This window comes from Ptychodera flava, chromosome 11 (genome assembly GCF_041260155.1).
Source record: "Ptychodera flava strain L36383 chromosome 11, AS_Pfla_20210202, whole genome shotgun sequence".
Classification (NCBI taxonomy): domain Eukaryota; kingdom Metazoa; phylum Hemichordata; class Enteropneusta; family Ptychoderidae; genus Ptychodera; species Ptychodera flava.
This window is the reverse complement of record NC_091938.1, coordinates 42056685-42078852: the sequence shown is the minus strand read 5'-3', so window position 1 is coordinate 42078852 and position 22168 is coordinate 42056685. Positions and strand designations below refer to the sequence as shown.

Sequence of the window (22168 nt, the reverse complement as noted above, 5' to 3'; positions counted from 1 at the left end):
GCCTATTGGTTAATATGTATTACTGAGCTCCTTTGATTGGCTGTATCTGTTGTATGCAAATATGCATATGTTGCAGTTGCTGTTTTTGCGAACATGCATCGCACAGTTACTGTCTTCAAGTGCTGCAAGAAGAACTTATCACATAAGTCATAACTTAATTAGATCATAAGGGGTGGACGTGTAAGTTCAAAACGTGAAAGCGAGTACGGACCTCGACCGTGTATCGTAGCACTGTGTGTCACTCGTGACCTGACCTGATATACACATAATGCTTACGTCACCAGAAAACGCTGATGCAAGACAGCTGTAAGTGTTCAGTTCGCTATGCCGCAACGAACCGGCAAGAGTGTGCCGGCGATATCCCCAGCAATGCATCTAAATTTGACAGTATCGTCGCTAGAGTTTGATTTGTGCATAATTTGGTAGGGATTACCATGGATCCAAGATTGAACGTAGATGCAGCTTCGAGTGATAAAAATTCTTTGCCGTCGTTGTCGAGTCTTCCACCAGAGGTTAGTTGCTAGCCCTTGTCTTGTTGTATATTTAATTCTGCTAAACAAAACTGTCAACACTGACAACAGATATTTTTCTAACATTGAGAGTCACCATTCAACATTTTATGCACAAGAAAGGCAAGCTTTCTTGTTGCTATGGCAGCAATAATTGCATGTGTATTACCTGAAGTGCCACAGGGCGTGAAACGAAAATACAACCATGTTATCAAAATGTAGTGTAGTAGGGGTTTGCTGCGGATCCGTAGCCCTACCACTCCTTTGCTTGTTGTGTTGTGTACCATTCCCCCAATACAACAAGCATAGGGAGTGGTAGGGCTACGGATCCGCAGCAAAGTAGGGGTCCACTTTTTACCATGTATGAATATCATTACACAACATGGGAATTGTTTATATATTCTTTATTTTTTGCCAATAAAAATGCAGAACAAGTTGTTGACCCTGGCGTTTCAACTGCAAATATATGCAAAGAAACACTGCAATAATCAAAGGGATTCAATAGATGCATAAAAGTACCAGGGAGCTAGCATGGATGTAAAAAATCCATCCATGTAGGGAGGGGTACTTGGCTGCAATAATATTGTAGCCCTGGTGGAGCTGGGCTGCGGCAGCTACACGCAGCTTGGCCTTCTGTTATGCAGCTCACGCTGTAATGCCCCTACCTGGTTGGGGCATAGTGCGAGACGCAGGACAGAAGCCCAAGCCACAGGGTCTAGCTCCACCAGGGATACAAATATTGCAGCTAGGATGTACTGTGACAACCCTGGGATACTTGACAAACCCCAACACTCTTTCCTGAATATATAAAGTAAGTGCAGTTAGTTATCGGTTAAGTACTCTTTTGCTCCCAACTACTTCAAATTATATTACAGCTTTGTCAATACCAGTGTATATTGTGACCTATCCAATTATCTGGTATTGAGGTTGAAGATGTTTTCTATATCTATAAATTCTCTGGCATTGCCAAAACTATACAATAATAGCAGTATACACATATTGACAGGCCATCAGCATATGTCTGTACTGTGAGGGACTGTGAGTCACCCCCAAAACAGACTCCCTCGGCTTTCGGCCTCAGATCAACAGTCAGTTTTTGGGGGTTACTCACAGGCCTGAGGGGTTAAAGATGTATGCTGTTGCCCTCATGGCCAGTCAATACATGTTTTATAACACACCTCATCTGCAGTCATGCTGAACGTACCATACACAAAACTTGAAGCATGTAATATGTTGGAGTGGTGCTGAGTTTTTCCCAACAAGATCGCAATACTTCTGTAAAAAACATTCAATGCACCTTTGATTATCGTTTTCGTCCTTTTAGAGCATTCAGTTCTTCTTCAGAAAGTGTGACAAACCTTGAAATTTCTCGATTATCATTTCGATCGGCCGCAGACAACATCTTTGTTTTTACATTCTGGTTCGCGCATGCGTCAATGTCGTTTTTGACGTCAGCGGGCATCATTTTTCGGAACTGATGCCCAGCAGGCAACAGTTCCGACAATGAAACCTGATGACGTCATTTACGTGGATCAGCACAAAAAGAATGCATCCCACGTGACTATCAATTGGCGAATTAGAACACAGACTGCAGATGAGAATATATGTACCCAGTCCGAGCCCACAATGGACTCGAGCAAACTCTGCGCTCCATAATGTACTTGGCTATGCCTTGTACAGGTTGTGCAAAGTTTCTTTTTATCCATCCATATGTAGCCAGGAGGGGATACATATTGCATAAATAACAATTGTGGAATCCCTTCAATTAATAATGGTTTTCCTGGCATGTTTTTGTAAAGCAGCAATATGATTGAAACATCTAATAGTATTCTTGACTGACAGCAGTGATATTCCATAAATTGGTCCACAGGGATGACCTTATTGAAATTTGTCCCTCTCTTCCCCTTTTCCCGGTGTAAATCTTTTAGGAAAAGCATTATAACTATATTAACAGCCAGGCACTTACAGTATGTAAATTTGACAACATTTTCTGTTTACATATGTTTTCTTCTGTCATGTTTCTCTGTATTGATTCACTCAAGATAACATTGGAAATTGGTGTAATTTTGTTTCCCTGAAAAATCATACTGGTTACATTGTATTCATTAGTTTTCACTGTTAGATATATGTCAGATAAGGCCCAGAAAGTCTTACATTGATTTAAGACCGTATTGTCACTTGTGTGTTGTTCCCATCTCTTTAACAGATTGAAGAAGGAAATGTTGAGTATAAGGTAAGGACGTCCATAGCTTTTCCTTTAATGCTAAGTAACTGTTGATATGATATATGCTACATTGTTTGAACCAGGTTTCTCTCACAATGGGGAATGTCCCCATATGCTTGAAAGTTTTTTTTGGTTTTTCGGGGGTGGGGGGGGGGGGGGGGGGGTTTAATTATGTGGGGGACTATTATAAATTATGCAAATGAGTTTTTTTCAAGTTGTCACTGACTGAACAAAGTAAGGTTAAAGTGTTGATCAAATATCAAATTAATTAAAGACAGTCTCATTTTTTTCGTTCTTGTCCATGTAGGAACTCCAAATTGTTTTATCCTAGTTTTGTGTCACAGATTCAGGCTTTAGACCATGGATCAATCACCAGCCAGAAAATTGTCACGGAAAATTGACAATCCATCCATAACTTTGGAAACTGCTGAAATGATCAGTTGTGACATTAAAGCATGTAAATGATATGTGAACATTATATTTTGTAAAAATGATACCTTAAAAATGGTGTTTTGGACCTCAAAAAGTCCTTGTAAGTTGCTGAAAAAGTCCTTGAAAGTCTCTGAATTTTAAGTGTCTTTTTGGTGTAAGGACCCTGTTTTGATCGGGAAATTTCAACTGGAAATACCGCAGTGTTTAACAGTTTATTTTGTCTTTACAGCTGAAACTTGTCAACCCATCACCATTCCGGTTTGAACATTTAGTAACGCAAATGAAATGGCGTTTACGTGAGGGTCAAGGAGAAGCAATATATGAGATAGGTGTTGAAGACAATGGCATGTTGGCAGGACTTTCTGATGAAGATTTGGATGCGTCATTGAAAACCCTCAATAGAATGGCAGAAAAGTAAGGAAAATGATTTGTTGGTTTTGTTATATGAATTTCTATATCATATGTACTCGTTGTAAATATCACATAAAAATTCCATTTGATTGTTACGGTGTTTGTATATTTGGCACAGCATTTACCAATGTCCAGTCACATTTTCTTGGCACTGTAATGTCTGACTTTTCAACTCCGCTGTGAAGTACAAGAACTTTACAAACTACCAGCTGCATTTGTCATGTGGTTGGTATCTGCCAACTTTTCAATTATTTCAAACATTCATCTTTTCCTACTGCTGCTCCAATATCTTTAATATGCGGCAGATATTTCTGTTGATGCCTACGTAAATCTTTGACAAATAGAATAGAATAGAAATTGTCTATTTTAGCTCACATTTTTGTTAGTTCCTATTTTGTGATAGATATATAACAATGGGAGCATATCTGATAAGTGTAAAAAATCACTGTACTTTATGTCTGTCTGTCTATAAAATGTATGTATGTCTGGCTGTCAGTCCATGACATCGTTCATCAAGCGTATAATATTCAAATACAGCATCAAACCAATCTTCAGTGCAGCAGGAATTTTCAAAATGATTTAATTTATGCTATTTTTCTACAAATTTATGATCACAATGAACGCAAACTGATCACACAATGTTATACAAACCAAAACAAAGAGATGAAGGTAGGGACAATTATTAGCAGTAATATTACAAATGCAAAATATTACCTGTAGCAGTAACGCAGAGCACAAGAAAACACAAAACATTCTTGGTTCTGAAGTTGGACTACGCTGGAAATGGTAGTGAGTCTATGTCATGTAGTCTACCTTGCCAGACCTTGTTGCTTGGCTAACAGTCAGCTGACACTATGAACAGTGACTGCAACAGAAACTGCCAGCATTGGCATATGAGAGAGAGAGAGAGAGAGAGAGAGAGAGAGAGAGAGAGAGAGAGAGAGAGAGAGAGAGAGAGAGAGAGAGAGAGAGACAGACAGACAGAGATAATCAATTGTCTTTAGTCTCTATTAGCATGATTATTTTCCAAAATTATTGATTAAGCATCACTGTACGTGACAGCAAGAGAGGTTGTGCAACCAACTTCTTGACAAAATTCTCTGTGCATGGCTTCTAGCTGCAGCAAGTGTCTTTGCATTGTGACCATTTTGGATTGTTTTTCAAGATATAGTGATGAAGGCCTTTGGTGACCCATCTTACAGTAGATTTGCCAGTTATGCTGTACATGTTAGCAACACCAAATGTAACTGAAAAATTAGTGTTGAATTTACTTACACTGGAATTTTGGAAGGTTACATGACAAGAGCAGGAGTTGGTGTCCCTGTGATAGTATTTTCATTTGTTGCTTTTAATGAGCTACATTATAACAATATTAACCTGCAGACACTCTGTCCCCATTTCAACTTAAACAAACCAAATGTACATGTATCTATTTAATATGTTAGTCATTTGTATGGTATTCAGTACCATTGACATTAAACAAACCATCTGTATCTATTGAATATGTCATTTGCATATACAGTATTTAGTGCAATTGATGCTATTATACACACCGGTACTCATTGATGAAGTCACGTAAAACCGCTTCTTCAGTATATCTCAGAGATATACCTTCTTATGGAGATGGGCCTGAGGCCTTCTAAGCAGCAAAATATGTTATCATTATAGGGTCTCTTTGCACCATACAAATTTGAAATAGCAGTAAGTTCAGGGAGTAAATATTACTTAAAGACAAGGAATAAATATTACTCATTAGAATCCTTTTGAAAGGTGTTCATTTCTCCAAAAGTGCCTGTCACGCCGCTTTTAAGTTTGATTTGCAAGATGCCTGAAATGATTCCATCTGGATATGTTCAAATGGTTTTAAATTTGCATATGTAACTTCTCTGAGCAGAATTTCTCATGTTTGGCCAAAATATCTTAAACTCTTGTCAAGTTTACCTCAGTTCTAGTCAAAAAAGGTGTACAGTGACATAAACACCTCATACATTTTGTCTTACTATAAAGACTTGGAGCTTCAACAACTATATTGCGAGAAAGGATAGTTGAAAGTATGGGAACAGAACAACAACGGAGAGCCTGTGAAGTGCTTGTGAGAAAAGTACCTGATGACCAGCAGGTAAATAAAGATCTGCTTTGTAAACACTTCATATACTTTGCCAGAGATGGGCCTTATATCACCATCAGTATTAATAATATGTCTTTAACGTGTCTCCATGGACAAAGTCAGAGATGACTGGGGTGTGTATGTCAGTGTATGCATCTATGTAGATATCTCACATGCCATGGCTTTCTCTTAAACTTGGTACAAGGATAATACACTCTGGCATACATATGCACATCAATTGATTATGTCATATACCATATTTGTCCATGTAAGCCCCACAACACAAAATGGTGGTCATACTAGGGGAGGGGCTTATACTTGAGCAATCTCTGTTATCTTCCATTAACAATTAATCTATGCTTATTTACGTATTGAACACCATCCAAACTTTCAATTACTTTCAAAAATTGACCTGATATCCAAAGAAATAGTAAAGGACAAAAAAATAGGAAAAAGATTTATATTCTCAAGATCTTCATGAACTTGCATGCCTTGATCACATTAATACTGATAGATAACCATAGCCAAAAGACAGCAAAACTCGGAGATTATTTTGACCAACTTTAGCAAATATTTCATGGAGGAAACCCAAATACTGATGAGGGATTTGGATCCACAAGGATGCTAAATGGCAAGATGCACCCTACCCAGAATACAGATGCCAGTGATACATTTATTGTAGTTCCAATCATTGTGTTAAATCAACATACACACAGCTATCAGGTCATTGATTGGTTAAGTAAATCATCACAGCATGGGGGCCAGTCAAGTGTAACTCATACATAGGATTATAAGTCCTAGCAATTAAGGATAATATCAGGTCATTCTATTACAAAAACACAATAAACAACAATTACCCTGTAAATGTTACAAATTTCATAGGAGACATTCACTTCTTACCAAAGCTACTCGTCAAAAGGGGCCTATGGATCTCCTATACATTTGCTTATCCATGTTTAACACATACCAATATGATATGTCCATTGCTCTATTACAGCGAGGGCACGACTTATCGGAACACCAAATTAGGTAATTACCAGCAACTTAGCTTAGCACTTTGCAATTTGACCTGGCATTTACCTAAACAAGAGTCTGTTTATTGTCTGAAGACTGATAAGATATCCACCAAACTCAGCAGGCAGCTCTCACTGAGTAAACTGATATGCCTACACACAGGAACAACCCATTTTCAACTGACATATAGTTATGGGAAAATTGTGAAAAGGGGGAATAAATATTATGATGTAACACAATCTATTGTACTCATTTTGTGTCCTGGGCCTGAACCTGACAGGTTTTGCCTCTGTATGTTATTTGGAATTGAAACATACATGTAGCAGCATCCCTTGTAAATCTAGAGTTACAAAACTCGTCAAATTTACCACCTTCCATGAGCCCACCACCGACGTTGATGGAACAGTCCATTTTTGACATATGATTGGATGGTTGCTCTGACAGTCAGTGTTTCTTCAATGTATGTAATTGTGATTAAAAACTGGTAATAACATGCATATACAAAAACAGGACACAAAATGACAGCGGCAAATCATGTTTTACACTTTACAACATTTTATTCCGGCCCTTCAAAACTCTCCCATCAACTACATGCAGCTGCCAGTCAAAAATGTTTTTTGCAGTGTAGGCATATCAGTTTACTCAGTGGAGGAGCTGCCTGCTGGGTGTGGTGGATATCTTATCAGTCTTCAGACCATAAAACAGACTCTTGTTTAGGTAAATGCCAGGTCAAATAGCAAAGTACTCAGCCAAGTTGCTGGGTAATTACCTAATTTGGTGTTCCGATAACTTGTGCGCCAAGTGAAAAACCTTGAACCCTTCAATAAGCATGTAACATACATTTGTAAGCACTACTCACTCATTTACATCTGAGCAACAAACAAACACAAAATTGGATTATATGGGGACTTTATTAACAATCACATCCTTTTTTTCATGAAAAGCAACATTATATATTTTCTGAAGAATATATTTCACAAACTAACATAATTATGTTTCCAAGAATATTTTTGTCATTTCTGATTGGAAAATTTCCTTTCCAAAATCTACTTATACCAGTACATTTAAATTTGATATGTAGGTTTCCTAGGACATTTTCTTTGTTCATTCTAAATTATGAGAGAACTACTTGACTATGCCTCAATAAAGTATTCAAACCTTACCAGATACTATATTCCAGTAATTGACAGAGTTTGCTTGATATGGACAACTGTAAGTTGTACTTTTATTGAAAATTCTTGAAATGTGAACAACTATGTTGACAGCTGACCATAATACTGAAATGGTTTATGCTGAATTTTTTTCCATGACCCACTCATCATTAAAGTGGTATAGACCAACTGTGGAATGATAAGTGACACATTCCGTATTACATGTACATGATCTTTCACAACCAACACTACAAAGACAAATATATCAAGAAGTAAGCAAAGTTTATTGTTATTAATTGCACTGACAATTTTGCAGTGTTCCATCAAAAATGATAAAATGGTTAAATTATATAAAGTTTGGTAGATAGTCCATCACATTCTCATGATGCATCTACCTTTTAATCTTTTTCTGTTTGTTTACAAGTTATTTGTTTTGTTTCATCAATACAGTTCATAGATCTGCGGCTTGCAGTACTTGGTAATGCTGATGCTGGTAAAAGTACAATATTAGGAGTTTTAACACAGGGTGAGAAGGACAATGGTCGAGGACGTGCTAGACTTAATCTATTTCGTCATCTACATGAAATACAGTCGGGAAGAACTTCAAGTATAAGCCATGAAATTCTAGGATTTGATAGCAAGGGAGAGGTAAGGGTAAAGAAAAAGCTATTTTTTTCAAATCATATTTCCAATACCAAACTAGATACATGTACAGTAATAGCAATGCCTAGGAGATCATTGTTCTGAGGTATTCTCCATTAGTTGATTCTCAACCATCATAAGCAAGTCATCATTGATAACACAGTCCCTGCTGAATCACTCTATATGCAAACTATTGGACTGTAAGAGTTGTTGATGGGTGGGTGACAATGTGCAATCGGTTACAATTTTGGAACCAAGAGTCACTGAAAATATCTCATTGCTTTAAAATCTATCATGTTCGAAATGACAAAAAATCACTTTGTAGAAAGGCTGATGACTTGGCTGTAGTTTTGTCATTGATAAGGAGACACTTGAAAAAATGCATAGCAACATTTAGCCAGGTACTGTTGCAACACGACATTGATGTATATCATAGTTCATTGATCATTTTGTAAAACAAATTAAGATGCAGGTATACATTATGGTAGATTGGGTAAATGCACAACCAAATTTCTAATGAAATTTACAAGCTCCAAACCCGGGTAACGGCACAAAGAAATATGGTACCAGTCCACACATAATATATGTGTAATTTTGTAAAACATTCAATAACATGGACAAGATATGCGGTAATTTTGATCATTAACTCCATTGACAGCTGTCATATAGAATTTGATTTTTAGGTGCTGTACATGCATGCCATGCTTATTTAAAATAAATAACAGCAGAGCTATATTAGCCACTAACTTGCTTGTTGTTAGTTGGACATCTCATATTGAAGCTATTTGGGCTAGTTAGTCCCTTGTATGAGAAAATGCAGTTGTTGTGTATGACTGACTGTACTACAATATTTTTTCACTTTCAGGTGATAAACTACAGTGATTCTAGAACAGCAGAAGAAATATGTGAACAAGCATCAAAACTTATTACATTCATAGACCTAGCTGGACATCAAAAATACTTGAAAACTACTATATTTGGCTTGACAGGTCACTCACCAGACTTTGCTATGCTCGTTGTCAGTGCTAACATGGGAGTAGGTATGTAATTTTAAGTCTAGCAATGAAAACGCCTTTATTGTCCTTTGCACAAATGATTTATATGCATCAGTAAAGCTAAAGGTAGTAAATTCCAACTTGTAGGTCCTGTTTGCCATATAGTATGTACAGTGCTGGGTGGTCATCAGCTCAGTGTCTGTTTGCATGTATACCAGACTTGGTTCAAGTTTGTGATTTATGATAAAAATAAAGTAATTTCAATCAATTATTTTTCATTTAGTGTTACTTTTTATGTTTAATGCTTTGATGAAAGCATAACATGTGCACATGTATGGGGTAAATGCGATAGGTAAGTTTCGGCTGCTGGAATCACTGACTTAGTAGTCTTGCATGCATGTAATAGTACAGGTAGCTGGACAGACTCTGTCAGTGTCTCTGCTAAGGTTTCAATAGATAGGCAAATGGTGTTTGAACCCTGGTATAATTTATGTCATCTCTGGATAGGATTGCATTGATGTAACACATGGCACCCCGGTAACATGACTTGGAAACTCTAGTAAAATTTACTAGGCCACTGGCTAAAACAAAAACACAGCTCAGTGACATAAAAACGCTTCTAATTACTTGAGCCAGTGAGCATGTGCATTACCCTTCCCTTCCTATATTTGTGACTTTATTTCCAATACTCGAAAAATCATATTCTATTAACTGTTGAAACAAAAAGCTTCATGAACAAATGACCCTCTCCTATTGCAAATACTTTGCATTTCAGTAGGGCTGTTTGAAAGTGACGTCTTTCTTCTCTTATTGATATGCAAAAATAAATACTTGTATGAAAATTTGGGTGATATTTCAGATAATGTGCACTCAAAAACGACAAAGACACCATTTTAGTTAAACCATTTTTCTGATATGTAACCTCTGGTCTTAGAGCTTTGAAATTCAAAAGTTGGCTTCATTATCACCACTTTCATATTTTGACTTCAGAAGTTACAAATTTGTGCATTTTCTCGGTGCAAAGTTCGCTGTGCTGTAGGCAATCAGTACTCTTGAATATAATCCTATTAAAATATTAGAATGCAAATCTGGAGATAGTTCACACTTCCTATGCAATGAAATGAATCACATCAAAGGGCAATGGCATTTCCTCCATTCATGTAAGTTGTCTTTGACTTTGAGTTTGGAGAGCTATACAGCAGTTCTATTATTGTTTTCAGCAAAAATTAACAGTGAAGCTACATCATCTGCTATTTCACTCTTACAAAAGATATTAACCCTTTTCCTGCCAAGTTCATATTTCACCATCAGGTCAAGTTCGTTAAAACTAGTAAAGCACAATATGTCCCATTTGGTGCCAAAAATTAACATTTGAAGGCCCCTGAAATCACAGATACTGTAAACATGATTTTTATGGACTAAATCTTTTGGACTAGACTAAGCCAAATGGGTTGAAATATGTATGGTTTTGGCTCAATACCGCTTTTCACTGAGTTGGCTGATGGGCAAGTGATACTGTCTGGCAGGTAAAGGGTGAAAGTTATATTCATACTTTGAAAGTCATGTAAATGTTCTTTGCTTTTGAACTACTATTATGCAGAGAAAGTATTTGGCAATACAAGTGCAATTGAAACTGCAGTGCCCTTTCTATATATTTTATAATTCCCACACTTAAACCTTTCACCCCCAGTTCCCTGTATACAGGTCCAACTTTACCATAGACAAACAATGGATTTGGGACAAACCATGGTCTTTGCATTCATATTTCAGTGCAACACTTTAAATTGATTTTTTCCATATCCTTGCACACAGCCCTTCCCCTTTCTGATTCATGTGTGAAATAAAACGGCCCTCCACCAAACTGTTGCAAGAAAAATGGTGAACCTCACCAATTGCACCAGCCCCTGTCTCTGTTAAGTCCATTCAGGACCTAAGATAAAATTTTGAAATGTAGGACATAGGATTGGTTGGTTTGTGTCTTTGCCAAATAGCTGACAAAATCTAATGTTGCCAAGATGCCTGCCTCCATTTATACTCCAAGTACATGGTTTGTGTTGTGTTATGTTATAACATAACAAAGATATGGCCAATCATTTGATGGCTACACAAGAGTAATACATTGATATGAGTTCTTATGGTTGACTACACACTATGAAACTAGAATAGTTGTAATTTCTTATTAAATGTTTTTCTTGTGCAGTTGGTACAACAAGGGAACATCTTGGTTTAGCAATGGCTTTAGAAGTGCCTGTGTTTGTTGTGGTGAGCAAGATAGACCTATGCCCTCCAGCAACTGTTGAAAGGACTGTATTGTACTTGGAAAAACTCCTAAAAGGTCCAGGATGCAACAAAGTCACATTACGAATACGAAATGTAGATGATGCAATGACCGCAGCAACCCATCTTCACTCCACACGGTGAGAATTCAAATGTAACTGTACTCTTTCCTTGGCCCTCAAAGGGTTTGCTACATGATGATACTTATTTTCAAATCTGTTATAATTTACACAATCAACTGAATGCTTATTTATTCATGTTTTCTTGTATTAGTATAACCTACAGATTAGTCAATTTGTGTTGCCCGTGGAGTTTTTTATTATTTTGTGAGTATGACTTGAAAAATATGTCCATAGTACCTGTTCATTTTTCACCACGTCAGAAACTTGAAAATTCATGTTCAGTCAATTTAATGTTTCCTCATATGTTTTCCTGTTTGTTTTTCTGTATTGTTACAGAACTATCCACTCTTGTAATTAGAGTTTGACATAAAAACATTTCAAAAGTTAACTCCTTTTATAACCCAGGTTCTGTTCATAATACTGACTAGTATTTGACCGCGTTTGTTTGATATAGATACGGTTCATATTAATATCAATAGATTGTGATCAAGAATGGACACAGTGTCATTGACACTATTTTTTTATATCCACAGCAATACCTGAGGCTGATCAGAACCAATTCCATTCAAACATCATAGAAGGATATTGCACTATGATTTTGATATGCATGTCACTTTGCGTTATGCTTCAATGATTGCAGCAAGTACAAATGAGAACTGTTACAATCAAAACATGACTTAACAGTTGTCAGACACATTTGCTTCCGTGGGAAGTTTTTCATTATTGATGATTTAAAAGCTTTTGTATGTGGGTCTCTTAAGCTGACTATTTTCAAAGGATCAGAATCTAACGCCAACTTAGGCAAGGCATATACTATGAAGGTATTTGTATGATAGCTTTCAAGTTTTGTCAGTCAAATAATCAAATGTTCCTGGGTATGATACAAATCAAACAAGATCTATCTAAATTGGTAAAACCCTGTGATTTATCTGTACTTTGTCCAACTTGCCAAGGCCTAACACATGTTTTTACTGTTTTCTTATTTTTCAGTGTTTGTCCAATATTTACAGTATCCAGTGTAACTGGCCAATATCTTGATTTACTGAAAAGTTTTCTGAATGTCTTACCACCATTGCATAATAGTAAAGAACAAGAGAGGTTAACGCAGGAATCACCAGAATTTCAGGTAGGATAAATATACAAACCTCTTACTCCAGTGATCACAGGCAAACTAGAAGTGAATAGTCTAAAGATATTATTTTCATAATTATGAAAAATATAAATCATAATTATGATATCATTTAAGCTTATTTAGTATTTCATCAGGGTTGAGCTTCCTTTCTGCATAGCAGTACTTGATAAAATCACTATGTTTGTATGAGCTATGTGTGACATAGGCTGGGGCATCCAATATATAGGAGAGTGTATACAAAGGGAAGGCAGCCAGCTTACACAGCCAGTCCTCTCCACACGGCTTTGAAAACTTTCTATTTTACTTGCTGCTGCCATTTAAATTGCTGTATCTCCAATGCTACTAATGGTTGATAAGCTGGCCATTGGATCTGCCTTGTTTGGCCCTTCTTAATTGTCGCTTTGTGAAGCTATCGCTCTCCAAATGTTGTGCAAAGTCCTAAAAAGTAGGTTGCTTCTCCACCTTTCACATGAATATGGACTCATGTATGATAATGAATTTGGTCATTATCAGTGACCTTTGTTGAACGATATAGCACTGCATCTGTAGTGAAGTACATAACCTATGATCATACTGACAATGTACCAGAAATGTTACTGCAAGTATTGTATTTCATCACACTGACTATGTCCCAGTAATGTTACTCCAAGTGTTAGCATTTTCACTCAATACCACAATGTCTCTTAAACATGAATCTCAGAAATCTTACTCATAGTTGTGTCTGTGTATTGCAGGTTGATGAAATCTTCAATGTTCCTCATGTTGGAAATGTTGTAGGTGGTACACTTCTGAGGTAAGCTCTTCCATTATTTTGTATTAGTATTTACAAAACTGTAACAATGTCCATTTACCCCTGTCATGCACAGCACAGTGTCTGTGGCTTCTCCGCTAGGTGACTGGGTACCATACATTGTGAGTTTGAACTCAACTGAAAATACCGTATTTTCTCTCCTGGGTTGATAGCTCTGCTGGTGGACAGAATTGTCCCCAAGGCTGTCTTTCTCCCGTTTAAGCGATGTATTCATTGCTTCGCCTCGATACAGTTTGTGTGCGATGTGTGATAGAGAGCGTACGAGCGTGAGTGCTTCACAAACTCTACAGTGTGTGGAGGGGTCGAAGTCAGAAATATTGTAACAATTTAGCTCCATTATTGAACCAATCTTTTTTGAGATTGTGGATTTGGCCGAACGGTTTTGTCTGTGGCTTCTCCGCTAGGTGACTGGGTACCATACATTGTGAGTTCCAACCCAATTGAAACCACCGTATTTTTACAAAGGATATTCCCCTACTTAGGAAATTATGCACTTGAACTACAGAACTAATACAAGAAGAACATACATAGGCAAATCAAGATGTTCCATAGTGAAAAACAATTTAACTGTCAAGAAACCACTTTTAGTCCTGTGGACGAATGCCATAACTTTTCATATACCATGCGCCGTACACTATCTGTAGATGGAGATATGTATGCTCAACAACACTGCTACTGCAAATCAGGCTATCTACCAAGGGGTCCTGTCAAAATCAAAGTGGCTGTAATTACTACAGCATTGATGAATGCTTGATAATTATCATAGAGCAGAAATCAACTTAAAGTAGAACATGGAGGTATTAACTGTGACTCAGCCTGCAGAATGTCTGGACCTCTTCATTAATCCCCACGGACACCGTCCGGGGGGACTTATAGGTTTGGTCATGTCCGTGCGTGCGTGCGTGCGTGCGTCCGTCCGTGTGTCCGTCCGTTCACGCAGATATCTCAGAGATGCAAGGAGCGATATCATTCAAACTTGGTACAAGGATTACTTCATATGTCATACAGATGCACGTCGATTTGTTTTGTGATACGATCCAATATGGCCGCCAGGCGGCCATTTTATTACGATTTTTTCATGTACAGAGCCATAACTCAGACATGTTTCAACCGATTTTATTCAAAGTTGGTACAAGGACATTGACCAATGTCATAGATATGTACATTGATTTTTTTGTGATACGATCCAATATGGCCGCCAGGCGGCCATTTTATTACGATTTTTTCATGTAAAGAGCCATAACTCAGACATGTTTCAACCGATTTTATTCAAAGTTGGTACAAGGACATTGACCAATGTCATAGATATGTACATCGATTGTTTTGTGATACAATCCAATATGGCCGCCAGGCAGCCATTTTATTACGATTTTTTCATGTATAGAGCCTAACTCAGACATGTTTCAACTGATTTTATTCAAAATTGGTACAAGGACATTGACCAATGTCATAGATATGTACATTGATTTGTTTTGTATTATGATCCAATATGGCCGCCAGGCGGCCATTTTATTACGATTTTTTCATGTATAGAGCCATAACTCAGACATTTTTCAACCGATTTTATTCAAAGTTGGTACAAGGACATTGACCAATGTCATTGATATGTACATCGATTTGTTTTGTGATACGGTCCTATATGGCCGCCAGGCGGCCATATTATTACAATTTTTTTCATGTACAGAGCCATAACTCAGACATGTTTCGACCGATTTTGTTCAAAGTTGGTACAAGGACATTGACCAATGTCATAGATAGGCACGTTGATTTTTTGGTGATACAATCCAATATGGCCGCCAGGCGGCCATTTTATTACGATTTTTTCATGTAAGGAGCCATAACTCAGGCATATCTCAACCCATTTTATTCAAAGTTGGTACAAGGACATTGACCCATGTCATACATATGTACATCGATTTGTTTTGTGATACGATTCAATATGGCTGCCAGGCAGCCATTTTATTACGATGTTTTCATGTACAGAGCCATAATACTCAGACATGTATCAAGCGAATTTATTCAAAGTTGGTACAAGGAGATTGACTAATGTCATACATATGCATGTCAATTTATAATGTGATACGATCCAATATGGCTGCCGTGCGGCCATTTTGTTACGATTTTTTCATGTACAGAGCCATAATTCTCAGGTATATCTCAACCGATTTTATTCAAAGTTGGTACAAGGACATTAACCTATGTCATACATATGTAGGTCAATTTGCTTCATGATATGATCCAATATGGCTGCATGGCAGCCATTTGTTACAATTTTTTCATGTCCTTAGCCGAAACTTGGGCACATCTCAACTGATTTTATTCACGGATTTTATTGAAACATAGTACAAGGACATTGACCTATGTCATACATATGCACATTGATTTGTTTTGTGATACAATCCAATATGGCCGCAGTGGTGCCATTTTTTTTTCTGAATTTTTCATGTCCGGAACCATAACTCAGACTTGTATCAAGCGAATTTATTCAAAGTTGGTACAAGGACATTGACTTATTTATACATATGTATGTCGATTTGTTTCACGAGATGGTCCAATATGGCCACATGGTAGCAATTTTGTTATTATGGTTGTTTCATGTCGAGAGCCATAACTCTGGCAAGTCTCAACTGATCTTATTCGAAGTTGGTACATGGACTTTGACTTATGTTATACATATACATGTTGATTTTTTAAACAGTAAGATCAAATATCGCTGCATGGCTGTGATTTTGTTACAATTTTCGAATGTACAGAGCCATAACTCAGACATATTTCCACCAGTATCATTCAAAGTTGGTACAAGGACATTGACCTATTTCATACATATGCTCGTCAATTTGTTCACGTCATGTAGCAGTAACATGTCAATTATTGAAGTTTCGTAAGTAGGCTGATATGTCAAGAAATACTGCATCAAATTCATGAAATTTTGTACAGATGTTAAGCTCACATTGCTTTAACATTGAAAAAGACATTTATCAGTGTCATTTTCATCAATTTTTAATTGCATAAGTAATGAACTTTCCTAATTAGAGTGATATAGCCACAAATTAATACAACGTCAAATTGATGAACCTTGATACAGATGTTGATCTCATAGTGTTGTAAATACTGCATCAAGAAATATGGTAACAGTGATAATCTGTTAAGTGTTAGGATTGTATGCAAAAGTGTTTACAACATCCTGTTGATTAATTCCTAGTTGACTCATTTTATGAACTTTAGGATGGTTGCCTACATTGGTTTTATGTTTTCATCACCATGGAACTCATTCTTGGCCATTGAGCACCATCTGTATCGCAGTATTTTTATCACAGACCTAATTAATGAAGATGACTCTATCCTCTCTGAGGACATGTAATCAAAGTACCCATTAACAAGTGGGGACTGTGTCATCAACGATGACTTGTTGTATCTAGTGCAATGTACAGATATACTTTGAAGGTCATCATAGGCTATACGATTATTATATTTCAGGCCATAAATACTGAAGATAATTAATTCTTCCATTTTATCTTGAGATAATTCTCCTTTAACCAAGGTATACAGTCACCTGTAATCTAATATGCCTATATATGGTCAAAGGGGCGTTCCTTTGTATTCAAATGTCTATGTGAGGGCGCTGTTTTTTAAAAGCGGCCACCCGCTTAAAATCTGTGATTGGTTAGATTTTCTCTTTCAATGGTAACTATGGCAAAATTGGAACAGGTGACAGTATTCCTTTAACCAAGAATGAGTAAAGTTTTCTGTTAATATTATAATACAGGGGCACTATAACAGAAGAGGACACCTTACTTGTTGGTCCATCTGAAAGTGGATATTTTGCACCAGTGAAAATTCAGTCCATTCACAGAAACAGGTCAGCATGTCGAATAATCAGACCATCCCAAGCTGGTACCTTGGCTGTAGGAGATTTTGACAAATGTACACTCAGAAAGGTAATACCGGTCATTACGATCATTAAGTGATGTACTCTTGATATCTAGCATTGCTTTGCAAACTTCAGTCACGGGAAAGTGGTTGCACACATTGGCTATTGAATGCTGTCTGGTATTTTGTGTTTTAATGTTCGATAATGTTGGCATATTATTGTGTATGTTTTGTTTTTATTGTGTTTTGTGTTGGGTTTTGATGTAAGAGATTAGCCATGGCAAGATAACTAGATCCTTTGTGTCTCAGACACTGTGATCCTTTGGTGCTATCATTTAAGAATCATGAGTAACACTTTTATCAGTCAGTCACTTGCAATCATAATTGTTGTGTCATTCATGTTTTTGTTTTTTGGTCTTCTCTTATTGGAATGTCTTTGTTTTGATCTGTAAAGGGTTCTTTAGAGCAATTGTTTTCCCTTTGTTATTGTTAGTTTATTTGTGCATTGTGTTTGTGTATGTTGACACTACCTCCAGTGTGAGATCACATTAATTTGGGAGTAATGTTCATTATTCATGAGTTTCTATGATCTACTCAGCCCCTCATTGCTCTGTCTTGGAATCTGTGCAGTGTTTACACAATGCTGCAGTGTTTACAATTACTCATTGACAAGTAATTGTTTTTGGTTTTCTTTTGTGTGTTAGGGTATGGTAATGGTTGCACTGGAAGCCAAACCACAGTCATGCATATCTTTTGAGGCTGATGTATATGTACTGTTCCACTGTACAGCTATAACAATCAGATTCCAAACAACTGTTCACGTTGGTAGTGTGTGTCAGACAGCCATTTTAGAACACATAGATAAGGTAAGTTTAGTCTAAATCATAAATATCTCTACAGACAAATAATACTTCTGACAGCTCATTACCCATAACAACAGTCCCTCAGTAGATACACTAGACTCGTTATTGTGATATTGATTTAGATTTCAATCTAAGTGTGTCATTGCAATTTGTTTACTCCTTTGATTTCATTTCCCATGGCAACGGGAGTCCTGACCAGACTCATCTGGGAAGGACTTACAGAATTAGTCCCAATCAGTTCATGTGTGTGCATGCATGTATCTGCATATTACAATCCAAGACACAACATAAATGTGGATATATCAGGATTTAAGCAAGGCAACTCTTCAGAGTATATTAGCTCATCCTTGATTGAAGAGTCATGACAATGCACATTTTACTTTTATTATACAAGGGTAGAGCCATATTATTTATACCTGATGATTGATATGAAAGTTGAAAATTAAAGATATGATTCATGATAACTTATTCCCTATTTTTTCATTTTCATGTACACATTTTTTGCAACTAATGGGACAGTAGCTCTGACTTTTGATGATCTTTTCAGTCTTTTTTGTTCATTGCATATGTTTACAATACATTTGAAATACAAAATATTCTCAACCAATTACACACAGTAAGGTTAGAGTTAAGACTGTCGACAGTCCCTTGTTGCCTTTTCTGCCTCTTATTGGTGTAGTCTCTCGCATAGAGGATGATTTGGGGGGAATCGTAAGTGTAGTGCCGAAGGCGTGAGCTAGGCATTCCGAAAGTGTACGTTGACACAAGGCGACACTCGTGGCTTGCGCCTTCGGCTCTTTGCTTGCAATTCCCCCCACCGTCATGTATGTAGGAGAGACCACACCAATAAGAGACAGAAAAGGCACAAGGGACTGTTGACAGTCTAGATCAGAGTCCATTCATTTGAATCTACTGCATGATGATGACACCCTCTTGCATTTGTACTAGCTTTTTACATTGTCAAAAAATTTAGCACTATTGCATGTTTAATATGAATTCACATTGCTTTCTAATTGTAACAGGTCGGCCATCCCCCACTATCACAAAAATCATGCTTAAACCTACAATCCATCTCAGAGTCTGTAGATTGAGACATCTCCTCTTTGTCAGTTATGAGGCTGTATAATTACAAAATTGTTACTGCTTTAGGAGTTACAGAGCATCATTGCCATTATTTTTTTAACATCTAGTAGATGTTGAGATAATCGTTAGATTTCTAAATCTACAATAATTGATCAAGGAGGGACTATGCTGATGACAGTGCTGGTTGCTTAAACTGAATTTCTGGACTTTGTGCTATTATACTGTTTGCACTAATTCTGTGCTGTTATACTGTTTGCACTAATTCATAGCTCTCAAGTAAGCATGCAGAATACTTGTAATTTTAACTTAAGGTGTATGAGTATTTTTTCTTGAGTGTCATTTTTGTTTATCTATCATGGTCTTGATCATTGAGATCTACTTGGTCTTGTTTGTTCACAGGCCAGTGTACAGACCAATGAAAAAGCAAGAGTAACATTTAAATTTATTAAGCATCCAGAATATATCCGTGAAGGATCCAGATTACTCTTCCGTGAAGGCAAGACTAAAGGGATTGGCCAAGTCATCAAAGTTCATCCATACAATAATCCAGACAGGTAGAAAGAAAACCAAATGTAGATACGGAACAATATCAATGTTATATCAGGCAAATACGGAATGACCTTCATTGTGATCCGCACATTTTAATAAACAATAAAAAGTCTCCTAAAGTTTTGGTGTAAACTTTTGTTGTTACAAACCATATAAAATTAATGTATTTTTGACATATACTTACCGTCAACATACTATGAACATAACTTCATCGACAAATTTCTTATATTTAAAACAACCAAATGAAGTTCAGCAGAAAACATAAATGTAATTCCATAGTGTTAAGGATTAATTGGAATTGTTTTGGACGGTGATTTGTACTTGCCATATACTACCAACATTAAGCCAGTTGATTCACAATTGAAAGTAACCAGCATTATTGAAACAGTGTGCCACTCTGATTTCATTTTGGAAATCCTTTAGAATCAATTAAAACATTACCTCTTTCACGAGTGATCTTCAATTCCAATATGTGTGTTCACATCACATTGTGAATGAAGATTGCTTCCAGGGATTTTCAGTGTAGAAATTATTTCGAGGATCTCTCAAGCTAAAGACTTTTAGTCAAGTATAGTGTACACTAAATGAAGACGATCTATCTTTCAAGTGTGGATGCTCTCATATTTCTCAATTGCTAAGATTTATCAAGGTACAAACATTCTTTGTGTTTGTATTTTCTGTATTGGCAGTGTGGTTTGTAAAGTTCGAAGATATCATTATGTTTTGCAGTGGTTCAGAAAATCCCTTACTCAACATCATCACTACAGAAACTGTAAATTGTAACATCCATTTCAGAGTATGATTGAACTACTTATCTTATCTGATTGTTTTGCATGTAGGTGTAATATTAGTATTGTCAGGTGTTTTTGTATATAGATCCAAAGATTGTGTTGTCCTTCAAAACAGCATATTTTTTATCAAACATTCTTGTTTTCACACTTTTAAAATAATGTATGATAATTAAACTCTATAATACCCAATTTCAGGTGTTTCTTAGAATTTGTACATGGGTGTCCATAGATACACCATCAGCTTTGAGTCTTTGGACAGCCATATTTATTCCTGGAAAGAAGTGGTGCTTGTGAAAGGTTCCGTGTGTATGTGTTGTGTAATTCTGTGTGTTTATGTAGGTATGACGCGCTTCAGATGCACTTTGTGTGTATGCACCTGTGTCTAAAAATTCCCAAATATTTAGGTAGGTACATGCACAAGTTTACGAGCATTTTGATCAGTTATATGTAATTTGGCGATGGAGATGTGGTCGTAATATTCTGTATTAAGACACAAGTTGTGACTTCAGGAAATGAAAGGAATGACAGATATTGATCATGAGCTGTGTCTCTTTCAGCTCCAGTTTTTGCCATCTATGTGGCAATGGGATGTTACTTAAAGATGGATGGTCTGCATGTGTGTACGTATGCCTACCCATTACAAAAACTCACAAACCACTGTTTCTATCACTGTAGTATTTGGCTTGGAGATACATCATGAGTTGAAGAGCTGCCATTGTCCAATGAACATGCTAATCTTCAAACTATGTAAATTAACAATAAATATCTCTTGAGTTAAGAGTCATATTACTCTGATATTTAGTCATATACATGTAAGTGCCTTGGATAGAGATAACTGCAATATTTTCTATTTTTAGCTCACATTTGGTATACCAATGTGAGGTTACTTAGCTTCCAAATTGCACAGCAGGTTTCTGTTGACCTGCATCATCTTTGATAAAATGATAGTGAGATTCGAAATTTGAATTTTCACTCAATTTTTTGGTCAAAACTCTTCTAATTTGGAAACCACTAGAATGATAACTTTCAAGTTTACTTTCTTTGTGCCTGTTACTAATTACTTTATTTTGATGAAATTGTGTTATTTGCATCTGTAATATGACATGAAACAAATTCAAAAGAATCAAATGAATACAAAGTAACAAAGTTATCCAGCTTTAGATTCAGAAAATGGGTATTACAAAG

At 36.6% G+C, this 22168-nt stretch overlaps 1 protein-coding gene across 2 annotated transcripts; it reads left to right on the top strand.

The window, feature by feature from the left end:
* Positions 1-67: 67 nt before the first annotated feature.
* On the top strand, positions 68-21172 carry LOC139144305 (GTP-binding protein 2-like). 2 transcript variants are annotated; one of them, XM_070714996.1, is made up of 12 exons: positions 68-512; positions 2716-2742; positions 3395-3579; positions 5584-5695; positions 8299-8496; positions 9356-9530; positions 11686-11902; positions 12875-13010; positions 13751-13809; positions 17594-17765; positions 18402-18563; positions 20043-21172. In XM_070714996.1, exons 1-12 carry the CDS (start codon positions 435-437, stop codon positions 20199-20201), a joined length of 1680 nt encoding a protein of 559 aa, XP_070571097.1. In that variant the 5' UTR covers positions 68-434; the 3' UTR covers positions 20202-21172. The 2 variants fall into 2 exon arrangements, with proteins under 2 accessions (XP_070571097.1, XP_070571096.1); XM_070714995.1 differs by having other exon boundaries at positions 290-512; positions 8299-8502.
* The last annotated feature ends 996 nt before the right edge of the window (positions 21173-22168 follow it).

Coding starts and splice junctions, on each gene's coding strand:
- LOC139144305 (XM_070714995.1), top strand. CDS start 435: ATGGATCCAAGATTGAACGTAGATGCAGCTTCGAGTGATAAAAATTCT. Junction 513..2,715: donor TGTCGAGTCTTCCACCAGAG/GTTAGTTGCTAG, acceptor TCTCTTTAACAG/ATTGAAGAAGGAAATGTTGA. Junction 18,564..20,042: donor TTTTAGAACACATAGATAAG/GTAAGTTTAGTC, acceptor GTTTGTTCACAG/GCCAGTGTACAGACCAATGA.